The sequence below is a fragment of the Neopsephotus bourkii genome, unplaced genomic scaffold (assembly GCF_033783945.1).
Source record: "Neopsephotus bourkii isolate Nb327-2 ecotype Australia unplaced genomic scaffold, CSIRO-AGI_Nbou_v1 NB_1749, whole genome shotgun sequence".
NCBI lineage: Eukaryota > Metazoa > Chordata > Aves > Psittaciformes > Psittacidae > Neopsephotus > Neopsephotus bourkii.
Genome location: NW_026902223.1, coordinates 827,879 through 839,901, shown reverse-complemented (window position 1 = coordinate 839,901; position 12,023 = coordinate 827,879). Strand labels below are relative to the sequence as shown.

General features: G+C 46.2%; 1 protein-coding gene across 4 annotated transcripts in view; it reads right to left on the bottom strand.

The window, feature by feature from the left end:
• The window catches only part of RPTOR (regulatory associated protein of MTOR complex 1), a 113,794-nt gene extending 102,575 nt beyond the window's left edge, over positions 1-11,219 (bottom strand). For 3 of the 4 annotated variants that reach the window (XM_061377191.1, XM_061377192.1, XM_061377194.1), the window contains exons 1-2: positions 10,603-11,219; positions 372-474 (exon numbers count right to left, since the gene is read on the bottom strand). In XM_061377191.1, coding sequence (XP_061233175.1) covers positions 372-474; positions 10,603-10,764 — 265 coding nt within the window. In that variant the 5' untranslated portion in view covers positions 10,765-11,219. The remainder of the gene's footprint in view (positions 1-371; positions 475-10,602) is intronic. The other variant, XM_061377193.1, reaches the window with a different exon arrangement.
• Between the last annotated feature and the right edge of the window lie 804 nt (positions 11,220-12,023).

Below are 12,023 nucleotides of genomic sequence, written 5' to 3'. Positions count from 1 at the left end.
ATTTTACACAAGCTTATTCCTACCCTGTATGATGCAGGGTAATTGCAAAGCTTTGCAGATCACAGCTCTCTATAAAGACATAACTGCTCTGAGATTTCCTTAGGTATTTATAAATCCACAACAATTAAAAGCAAGCCAAGCACCTCATCACCACCTTGTCTTCTCCACGCTATCCCATTTCAGAACAAATCAGGAAAGATGAGCCAAGGCAGCAGCTACTGCTGGACTCTCAGTTAACTCACAGACAGTGATGTCAGATGCCCCGTTTCCTTTTGTTCACCCCAGTTTTGAGTTCAGGAAACACACCACTTGAACATCCCTGTATGTAGCTGACAACAGTTAGCTGGAGCTTGGAAGTTCTCAGGACTTACCGATCCAACACTCCAGGCGGGCACAGGGAGTCGTTTTCACCACATCAGGAGGGTCCACACCAACGTTTAGGCACAGAACTAAGGCAACACTGACAGTCTTCATCTGCAAAGACAGACAAGAAACCCCTTACTCAGTGTAAAAACAAAATCAATTGTGTTTGTGCTGGATTTTTACCACTGCTGTAACCTGTGAAGGGCTTCGGTGAACCTTTGTTACCTGCTCTTCAACACACCCTGTTCCAAGCAGGGGATGACTGCTGCAATTTTTCATTTTTTTAAATAGATCAGTACTGAGACTTTGAGGTCCTATTTTTTATGATTATTTCCAGAGCCCATTCTTCTTTTCCAGAGCATGGAAATGGCTATCAGCAGACTTCTGCTGCTCACCTTAAAATAGTCACTGTCCAACTGAAACGCATTATTAAAACATGAGGATGTGCTATTCAGGGTCCCTGATCAATATTATAATAGAGGATGTTCTTTCTAATATTAAAACTAAGAGCATTATAAGGGAAAAAACACCCAAGTGAGCCACTAAACCATAACAACACATTCACTCTATTTTTTGCTTATTTTCTTAAGCATAGAATCACAGAACGGTTTGGGTTGGCTCCAGCTGCTGCTTCAGCATCAGCCCCTGGAACCGATGGGCAGCATGTTCCCACTGCTTGTGGAGACACACGAGGCACCACAAACCTACAACATCCAAACTCAGCAATGCCTCACCTCCAACCAATGACACGGTGCTGCAGCCAGTTAAAAACATGGATTTCACATCCTTATGCTCTTTTCTACATTCCCTCATCCCAATACCTAAACCAGAGAAGGAAAACAGAAGGAAGGTGGCTCAAGTTGCTTCCATCACGTGTTCAGCACTCCCTGGCTTGTCGGAAGCAAGGCCACCCACACCTCCATTCCCCCAGGGTGCTCACTGCAATTCCAAGCAGCAGGCAAAACAAGAAAAAACACCCAAACTTCACACTTAGAGAATGAGCCAGAGCCACACAAGTGTGTAATTATACAGAAACTGAAGCAGAGAGATGCTATTCACACCAAGAAGGGAGGACAGGACCAGTGTCTGCTCACTCCCATGTCTATGATGGGGAACCCAGAAAAAAATAGCATGAAATCTGATTATGTTCTTACTGGCAAAACCCTGCAGTCGTGTGGGAGTTACTCATCCCCGAGCTAGCAAGGAGTAAGCAGCACTTCCTAGAATGCATGAAAAGGATGAACAGTTCCGTACTTTTTCAGTTCATCCCCTACAAAATCTGTATCTTATAAAAGAGGCCTGGTTTCCACAAGTGATCCGAGGTGACTGGGAAGCTCCATCCCTCAGCCACCAGCACTCCCTGTCCTGGGCTCTGTGAGCAGCGCAGCTCCTGCACCATGGGCTGCTGCAATGGGTGGCAGTGGATGAAAACAGTTCCCCCTAGTCTTAAACCTGCAGGAACAGGCTTCCTACCAGAACAGCAGAAATCTGGCACCCGATACATCAGTGCCTTATTCTTCCTCAGCAAGAGCCCCTGGCTTCCTTCCTGCTCCCTCGTTTCATGTACTCAGCAGCATAGGAAGATGGGAAAAAAGGAAAGAAAAAAAAAAGGGAAAAAAAATAAAAAAGGGAAAAAAGAAAAGAAAAACATAATAGGAAATAAAAGAAAAAAAAGAAAAAGCTCACCCAGCCTCTGAAACCCAAGGTGCTGCAGGGTGTTAGAGAGCCCCAACACTGGCAAACCCACACTGAAGGAAACTAAGAAAACTGCTGGACAAAATCTCTTCTTAGAATTGAAAACACACAAATGATTCCTTCACTAGAAAGGCTCCTGCTATGGTCTTTTCCTTCTCATTTATTTATTGGTTCCCACTTGTGGTCTAACACTGACTTATTCTCAGTGTTTTACTAGCAAGGTCTGGCTGTGACTTCGCTGATCTTGATTTTCTATTCCTAAGCTCAGTGTTTTGATTCTCCTTGAGCACAGACAGCAACCCAGTAATGAAATGTAACACGCTAACCAGTTCTAGGGACAAATGGGGTTATTTCCCTGCTCCCACCTCCCCACAACAGAGGTCAGGTATTCTACTGCACAACCATTTGCTGTGCTACTATAGAACACATCTTCAGTTGGAATTACAGCACTTTCACACTCCCCAAACTCCTACTCAACAGCCACTGATGATGCTGAATCATTACAGACCAAGGAACCCAATAATGCTTTTCCCATTCCTGAACAACTTTGGAACAAGCCACCAGAAACTCTGTAGCATATTTAAAGCTTCTTAATATGAGAAATACAGGGACATTCTCATCCATCATTAAGACAGTGAATATTTTCTTCTCTACATTTCAAGAACACATCCATCGGAATGCATGCCACTGGGTTGTTGTTAAAACTGAAAAATGAAGCAGAGAATATTTGCCAAGTTTCCAGGAAAGCCAATATCCAAAATGCTTTCTCAGCAAAGCCTCAAGATCAAACCCATAGAAGCTCTAACTGTGGGTTCCTCTGTATAGAGTATGATTTGACTGCTTAAAAAGACAAGTTGGATACAATTCACAACATCATGCTGCATCCAATTGAAAACTGTTTAAGAACGGTGGTTCAGAACCTGCAATACTTAAAGTGCAAAACCCACTGGGTCCAAAAGCTCTTCCTGAGAAGTAACAGTACTGAATTCAACTCCCAGATCAGGAATGGGAGGAAGTGAGCAGAGGTACTTTGGTGTCTGCTAAGGAGAGAAGATGCTTATTAAAGCATTGACATTAAAATTCACACATTATACTGAAGATCAGAGAACTTGCAAAGTATTTTTAATTTGCCTTTGATTTCATTTTGAGACAAAAGAAATTTGCAGATGAGGGAGTAACCTCAGACCAAACCCAGTGCGGCTGCTGGGGGTTCTTACTGTTGCTAACCTGTTCTCACTAGTTAGTAAGGAGAGGTTAGCAACTAAGGAGTCACATCACTGCTTCATCTTCTACCAACAAGAAGTCAGTCAATCAATTTCTGAGGAATTCTGTGGGAAGACCCTCACGTAGCATTCCCAAATGGACACTTTAAAACCCATGAATATTTTATTTCCACACTGCAATTTTCAAGCTGAAAACTTTCTGTTCAACCATGTCACAGCTGAACACTCAACCCTGATCAACCTGCCTGGGTTTATGCCAGGAAGTTAAAAGTGCTTCTGCAAGTTAATACAAACACAGCATTAAACATAAAATATGAGCTGCTACATCACTGTACAGAGCTGAGGGGGAACTTATCAGCATTAAATACAAACACCGGGACAGATTTCCAGCCTGAGAAATCCTCACTGGCCACCCCGCTCAACCCTCCTGCTCCTTCAGGGAATTCATCCCCTTCCTGAAGGCTTTCTTTGACTCTTTTTCTTTATGTACATTTACACAGATTGAATACAAGCCTCTCAAGCAAAAGGCAACACAAGGTAGGTGCTCCTCGGGTGACTGCAAGATGCTGACTGCTCTGGAAACATGCCATTAATACTCCAACAAGGAGTTCTCCAAACACTGAGCAGCAACAGCAATGTTTAGCGACACAAAACACTGTTCTCCCTTTGGTTTCAGTTGCATTCATTCTTCAGCACCACAAAAATCAGGTTTTTTCCTTCCCAAGCCTCATGGAAGCTTTCTCACAAGCCAGTGACCCCTTGCAGTGATCTGCATGCTGGAGGGGGGCTCTTGGGGGTGATGGGATTCATGGCATATCAGCCACAGGAGGAGATGGGCACTCTGAACTCTGGCAACTTCCCATTTCAGGCAGAGAAAACCTTGACCTTCCTGGTGCAGTGGATCATACACCTCCAAAGAAAGGTTTCTGAAGGGAGTGACTCGGAAAGCATCCCATAGGAACATGATCTATCTCTACCTGCCACCAGGCAGAGGAACACAGACCCTCCCTGTAGAAGCGGGTGTTTGATGTCTTGCCCTCCCAGCAGCCTCTTACATCAAGCCCTAACTTGGTGCCCTCCCTTTACCCTTTCCACACCACACTTCCTGTTAATGGATCTTCCCTTTAGCAGGCCAAATAGCAGAAGAAATGTGCCCGTCCTCTTCTGCTTACCTGAAACTTCTGCAGCATAAAACGACTAAAAAGGGAGAGCTGCCAGTTTCAAGGAAGGGGGTATTTTAATACAAAGTTTGAGAGAAATGAATTGTTATGGAAAAAAAACCACCACAACTCGGTGTGCTTCTCCTCAGTGATAAAAATAGCAGCATGCAAAGAAACACTTCCAGTTAACATTAATAATTCAACACCTCTGCAGGTAGTCTCCAGCCATCTGTAGCCCAAAAGGTCAGTTCCCGCTGTGACTGTGGTGACAGCATACACTAGATTCCTAGATCAACTCCTCCTCACTGTTTGTTTTCCTTTTCTAACCTCTCTATTCCACATTAATCCTATGAATCTTCTTCAGAGGTTTATTATGTCCAACATGTTCGTTTACCCAGTGAATGCAGCTGCTACACAAAGTTCAGGAGCAGTCAGGAATGCCCACACAGCTCCCCACAAAGTAGACTCTTAACTGCTGGCTTCACTGTTTACTTTACAAGCACTTCTGACACCTCTAGATGAATTACTGCTGTCAGTCAAGACCCAAGATACGTGTATACACCTTCTATTTACTTGCTCTGAGAACAGGGTGCATCTTCTCTGCCTGATGCGACCTCAGCTTCTGAAGGTCCCTCTGAGATCAAAGGTGATCAGGCACAACAGCATCGCTCTTCAGATTAAAAACTACAAAGCCAAGTAGGCTGATTTGCCCTATCACAGCAAAGCACCAAAATACTGCCTTTAAACTGCTGCTTAATGCATAGAACCAAAATGATGCTCAAATCCCGGCCAATCATTTCTTAAAAATAGGAAGCAAATATTTCATTCTATGATCTTTGTTTTCTTTATATAACACACAAAAAGAATCAATGAGCCATTTTCTAGGTGTTATTCCTCATTTGATCCGTAAGAACGGCTTTCCTTCTCACCTCAGCATAACTCTGTATCTGCTTTGCATTCTGTACAGGCCTCTTTCCATCATTCCACCACATTCTGCTCTTTCTAGCACTACCTTTCAAAACATGCCCATGGCATCATAGAATCAGATAGGTTGGAAAAGACCTGTAAGCTTACAGGAGCAATGAGGAGAAAATGATAAGGAGAAGATCAAGTCTCTTATTTCAACAGAAGTGTGAGGAACACAAAGATGAAGATGTCTGGTTGTGCTGATAGCCACACTGTACTGAACACTGTCACCTACTGCAGAGTGAAGCTATGATGTGGGATAAAGAATGCCATTAACACAAACCTGTGTTAAGTATTTCATGACATCATTTCTTCAGAGAGGCACCCACACTACAGTCTTCACAGAAGAACAGGAGAGCAAGACAAACATCTTGAGTTTATCAAATTTACTTAGAAATGCCAGTTAAAGCTATGACACGCAGAGCGATCAATAGGCTCCCTCGGTTACCCACGGCCATCTACGCTAACAGTCACCTCTGGAAACGTTCAAGGGCAGCAGCTCAGCACAGCAGCATGCCAATTAAATCAGCATTCTTGGAGAGAAACAGAAGAAACGCCCCAAACTTCCCAGAAAGCCTACATAACCCATGGAGATGGAAGTGAAACTCCGTCAGCCTTGAGGAAAATGTAAGGGAAAAGGGAAGAAATGTAAGATCCAGAGAAGCGTTAACAAAGCATGTCTAAACCATTCACTGAAGGTTATCTTCAGCCTCTCAGCCACTGAAACATGCACCATGCCAGAGTAAAGGAGTGGTAGCTGGCAGCAGAACAGATGCTTCACAGTTTGCACCGTGAGAGCTTCGTGCAAAGCAGCCGCTACCATCTGGCCATCCGCCACTGCACGAGGTTCCACCACTGCTTATTAACATCTCCTACATTTGAGAATTAAAGGTAAAACTTCACACAGAGATATAGATTTTAACTAAAGTCTGCAATTTCCAACACCAGCCCAGCACTCAGGTCTGTCTTTCAAGGTGTATGGGGGTTTTTCACTGTCTGTTCACAGTGCCTTGCAAATTCCTACAAGCGTGCTGGGGGCAGGAGGATAACCAGCCCTGCAACACACGTATATGTTGATTTTAAGTAGCAATAATTGCCTAACTCCTCTCCAAACACCATATGCTCAGCAACACCAGTCGCCAAGACAGAAAAAAGTGAAGCACATTATATATGTGTTCTCTTGTTGTATTTTTTTAATGGGGAAACACAGATACAGTTCTTCTCTGTCACTCCCTTTGCTAACAGTGCTCATTTTACATCCCCTGCATGTCAGCTGAAGTGAGAAAATGCACAGGATGAGAAAGAGATTGAGTTGAAGGTTTCGGTGTTTCCTGCTGGTGTATGGAGGTGAGACCTTTTTCTTTCAAAAGATGTGACTAGCTGTCCTTGGCAGAGCTGTTAATTAAAGTCCCCTCTCTGCTCATACATCAAAATGTGTATAGTGTTAGATACAGTACAAGTGTCCCAACTCTATCCAATCAATACACAACCACCTTCATTCAAAATGATCTTTGTTCTAGGTTAGAGAAGATCTAAATCTATAACTTATATGACAGTGCTCATTACTTACAGCAGCAGGCACAGTCTGGGGAGAAGCTGGACTTTCATTTGGCTTTACACATCTGTAAGCCACTGGTGCCCTGTGCTACTGCTCAGTTCACACACCTCACTGGGCAGCAAACGCCACTTTTAGGATCACTTGAACTAAAATGGATTTCAGCCACTGACTTACGAGACAGGAAGAGTCACGCCATTGCCAGCTCTCAGGAGCACGCTACAGCATCAAAGCCAAAGCGCTCCATGCCAGTCCTCCTATCAGTTCATCTTCATACCAGGGGAAGAACGGAAGCTACATACGTACCATCTGCGTTAGATCCTGGGATACTCATTGGGTTACGAGTTCCCTGAAATGTTGCTAGCCTGTGATCATGCATAAGCAAACACAAATCAAATACTGGAAATGGAGTAAGTCAAAGTAAAGAGAAGGCTGCTGCCAAAACACGAACACCCACCCTCTCCCCCCACAAGAGTGCTGCTGCTTCATTTCAGCTCACATGGAACACACCGAGCTAAACTCAGCCAAGGGATGAGCCTCCAGTGCTCAAAGTGCGAGCGGCAGCCAGGCCACAGCGCCTGGAAAACCTCCTTAGATTGACACAACCCTTTCAAGCTGTAATGATGTGTGCAAACTTCCAGTACTGCTATCCTTCATTAACCTCCTCTGACACGTGAAGCATTCACCATGCAGGCAGGTGAATTCTGCTTGTCTGAGTTAAGCCCATTTGCATATGGTTCTGCTTTAATCTGCATTTCCATAGAAACCTCATTGTGTATTCCTCTGCTCATAAAACCAGGATTTAATTCTCACCCAGCAAGTTAGAAGGCAGTAGGGAAAAAATGCTAAAGTACAACTGTTACAACCAGCTTTGTAGCTCTCTGCTCATTTTAGAAATCAATACAAGTACAACAAACCTTAATTTAAATATGCTGAATTTGGTGGGAACTTGTCAGTAAAACTTGGTGTGTTTGAAATACTTTCATTTAAATCAAGTTTCCTGATTCAGTTGCTACTGAGGCTGTGAGATTTAATTCAATACACAAAGCATAATTCCAAGCCTCTTGTGATAAAAATACCCTTTAAATAAATAATAGATCAAAGCAGTGTCACTTTGGTGGCACATGTAGTCTATGAAAGCAGGAGACGAAGGATTAAATGTTTTCAGAGCAGTCCAGGATGAAAGGGGGAAGTCAACGTTCAGTTACTTTACCTAGATATAACACTCATTACTTCTCGTTTGATCCTTCCCTCTTATTGGAATTGTGCCTTCTACAGAACCTTCAAGTTCCTACAAACTCGGGGGTTTTTAGAGCAATGAGGCAAGATGGAAAAGAAAAAAAAAAAGAGTAATTCCATACCCAAACCTTAGTGAATCATTTCCCATTAACTACAGCAAAGGGAGGATCACTCCCAACAACTGCTCAAGACAATGAGTAAGAGCCAAATCTGCCACTGCCTGTGATTTTTCATGATCCACAGGGAAAACCATGCCACAGATTTCCCTGCAACTCAGGCAAAGAGAGACTTGTTCTGGTTAACCTTTGAGAATTCCTTGATTTAGACAGGCTGGGTCATTTAAACACAGGTAACAGTTCCCATCCTGAGCTTTGGCAAGTTAATGGATCAAATTCAAAATAATGGAATGCTTTCCACACTCTCAAGTGACACCCAGAGGTAGGTCCCCTCCAACCCTCAGGGAAACCTCTTTCAGTGGCATCTTGAGGAGAGCACGCTGAAGTCACTCAGACCTGGCTTGTGGGAAAGGGAGGCGAGAGCCAAGGAGAAGAAGCTAAAGGGAACCAGGAGATGCAGCAGATCCACAGTCAGACTGACACTGGAGGGAAGTGACCACGTGTTGCCTTTAATATGATGAGCAAAAAGTAATAAACACAACAGCAAGTTTGTCCCAACAATACCTGATAAAGCTGTCCAGATACAAATGATGTATGAGCAGCACCCCTGATCCTGATACAAAGGAAAGTGATTTAGGCTGATAGTGAAAACAGAAGGACCAAACAGAAAATTACAGATTTGCTTCTATTTTCTTCATTTACAAAAATCAGACTCCATATCTTGAAGAATTATTCAGGGCCCAATTCCACTAAGCTCTTTCTCAGTGAGTAGCACACTACTACATGAAGAGCACACCCTTTCCAGCATAGAGGGCTCTCAGAAGAGACTGCAAGTCCTCAGGAGTAAACAAGGTCAGAACTAGGCCATTGTAACCACTGCTCTCTTCATTGAAATTACTCTGGCTGCAACATGCATGAGATACATTTAACAAGTACACAGAAGACAGCTGATTACTCACACTTTGTTCACACTTAAGCTGTACAACCTATTGATTACCTTGATCAAGTCAATGTCATTCCCAATTTAGAAAAAGACAACTCTGCAGATCAGAAAGCATCACAGGAAGGCAGAGGGATCACTAAAATAGACAAGCAAGCTCATCACACCTCCACAGTCTACTAGAGAAAAACCTCTTCCTTGCCAAAACCCTTCAAAGAGGATGTACCACAAGACTTTGTGTTCTTTGCCTCATTTAAATTACATCCCAAACCCTTCAGTTCAATTCACTAAAGATCTGCCAAGTTAGATTTTCAGTACATGATGCTATTCAAGCAGGTGATTCTAGTTCACCCAGAGCCTTCCCCAGAACTTCACAACCATTCAGTGATGGCCCTGCTAGAAACATTCCGACTCAGGTACGGCATCCTCACACCTGGGCATAATGACTCTGTAAAGAATCACAGGTTTCAGCTGCAGTTCCCAAGTTATTCCACAGTGTTACAAGAGAGATCATAAGCATATCAGAAAACTGGTCACCAAAAGAATTCGAGCATATTCATAAACACAAAGCTATGGGCAAAGCAGCTCTGAGACCTGGAGAATCCCATAACCCAAAGCAGATTCCAAGAACAGAATGAGTGGCGCTCATTATCCATGACATTTCTTGGGTGCTTTGTTTGGTTGCTTTTAACTTAAATATCTAAGTTAGAAACAAGTTCGAGAACCCAGGCAGGGATCCTTCTTTGCCACACTTGGCTTTATCAGTTTAACATGCAACTTACATTCAAACACAAGGGAAGCACCTTGCTTTAGCACAGTAAGTGCTTCATCTTGTAACTCTTTCCTGTCATCAAAATCTCAGTTTCGCACACACACAAGCTGCCTTAATTTCATATGCCACATAACATGCTGGTGGCAAGCTTCAAAACCACAACACTTCCGTGTATCTTCACCACTGCACACAACTGTAATGACTACACTTATTGCACTTTGTGCTTGCACCGTTAACCTGCTGATCCAGAAAACACTTTAATGCCTCATTAATTTTACTGCCTTTCCTGAAAAACACCAAGTGTCCAGATTTCATTTAAAGATCTTAAATGAGGGAACTACTCAAAGAGTGTATTTCCATGAGCTTCAAAATGAGTACTTTTGACCCATCTCCATGTTTGCTTTCCCCAGTGCCACAGGACAAGCACACAAGCTACTGGATCAAACACACACCATTTCATGTGAAAACAGGCTGCTGTGTGAGGTACAGAAGCCCTCTGAGCACCAAATCCTCCCTTCCCATCACCTATGGCCCCACTCCTCCTCCAAAACCCATCCTGCCCTTGAGCATTACCCGGTCCTTCATCCTCCAGCTCTGAGCCAACGACTTGGAGCCTTCGATCTTCTCGCAGTGCCTTTTCTTCATGAAGGCCAGAGGCAAGTTCCAGTCAGTCAGGTCGGACTCATCCTCCTCCCCAAGCCCCAGAAGAGGCGACTGCAGCATCTCAGACTCCATCAGAGAGGAAGTATCAGGCAACAAGTGAGCAGCAACCTTCAGCCCAGCCCGCAGCGGGGGCCCAGGGATGCCTCCGGGAGACGGAGGCGCAGGGTGGCGGGGGGGAGGACGGGGCAAGGGCAGCGGGAGGCTCCTCTCCCAGGTGTGCAGGTAAGGACGAGCCCTGGGAAAGCAGCACGTTCCACCCAGCGACTCCCCTCCTCCGCCGCCGCCCGCAGACAGCAGCCCCGGCCGGGCTCAGAGGAAAGCGGCGCCGCCCGGCCCCGCGGAGGGCCGAGGTGCCGGCGGGGACCGGGCCCCGGGCCTCCACTCGCGCCTCTAGCCCCGCGGGCCCTGCACCCTCTGCGACGGGAGCCGCGCCCGGCCCATCGCGGCTCCCAGCTCCCTCGCACACCGGCGGGCCGAGAGCGGGTCGGCGAGCTGCGGAACGGGAGCGAGCGGGCGCGGGTGGCAGGCTGCGGGAGAAGGGGAGACTCGTCCTGCAGCGCCGGAGAGCCCGACTCCTCTCACCACCACAGCAAGGAGGCGGCCATCTTCCCCCGGCCCATAATGCAGCGCGCTACGGAACGCCGCGTGGGACAAGCCGGGCCGCCGCGGCTCAGCCGCGGTTTCCATGGTTACGGCGCAGCCTGCCCCGGGCTTAGTGCCGGCCCGAGCGTTCCCGGAGCCCCGCTGGGAGCAGCAGGGCTCAAAACCGGCCGCGGTCCTCCGGGCATGCGGGGACCGCCCGGCTGAAGGTCCCCGGCGTGCCCGGCCCTTCCCCGCCGTGCGCGGCGCCAAGATGTCGGCGGTGCTCGGTGCCAGCCTGTCCCGGCGGGCTGGGGGCCGAGTCCTCACCACTGCACACAGGGGTCAAAGGGCAGGACCCGTCCATGCCGCCTGCTCCCCGTGTCAGCGGCCCCACCGAGCTGCGTGTCCCCACGGGAACCAGAGGCTGTGATGTGCTTGTTCCCTCCCTGCAACGCTGCAGGCACAAGTTCATTGTTTAACTGTGAGGTGCCAAGGACTAAATACACCACCAAGACCCACATGCCAGGTTCCCATCACTTCATAAGATGCCATGTCGGGACTTCCAATACCGCCTTGTCCAGCCTTTCTAGGGAAAGCATGACCTTGATGAGATGTCCCAGCATCCCATCCAGCGCTGGGGAATCCACCCCTTCCCTGTGGAGATTATTCCAGTGGATGCGTGTTCCAGTGTGAAAACCCTTGTGTCCAGCCACAGCCTCCTCAGGAGTAACCTGTGCCCATCACCCCTC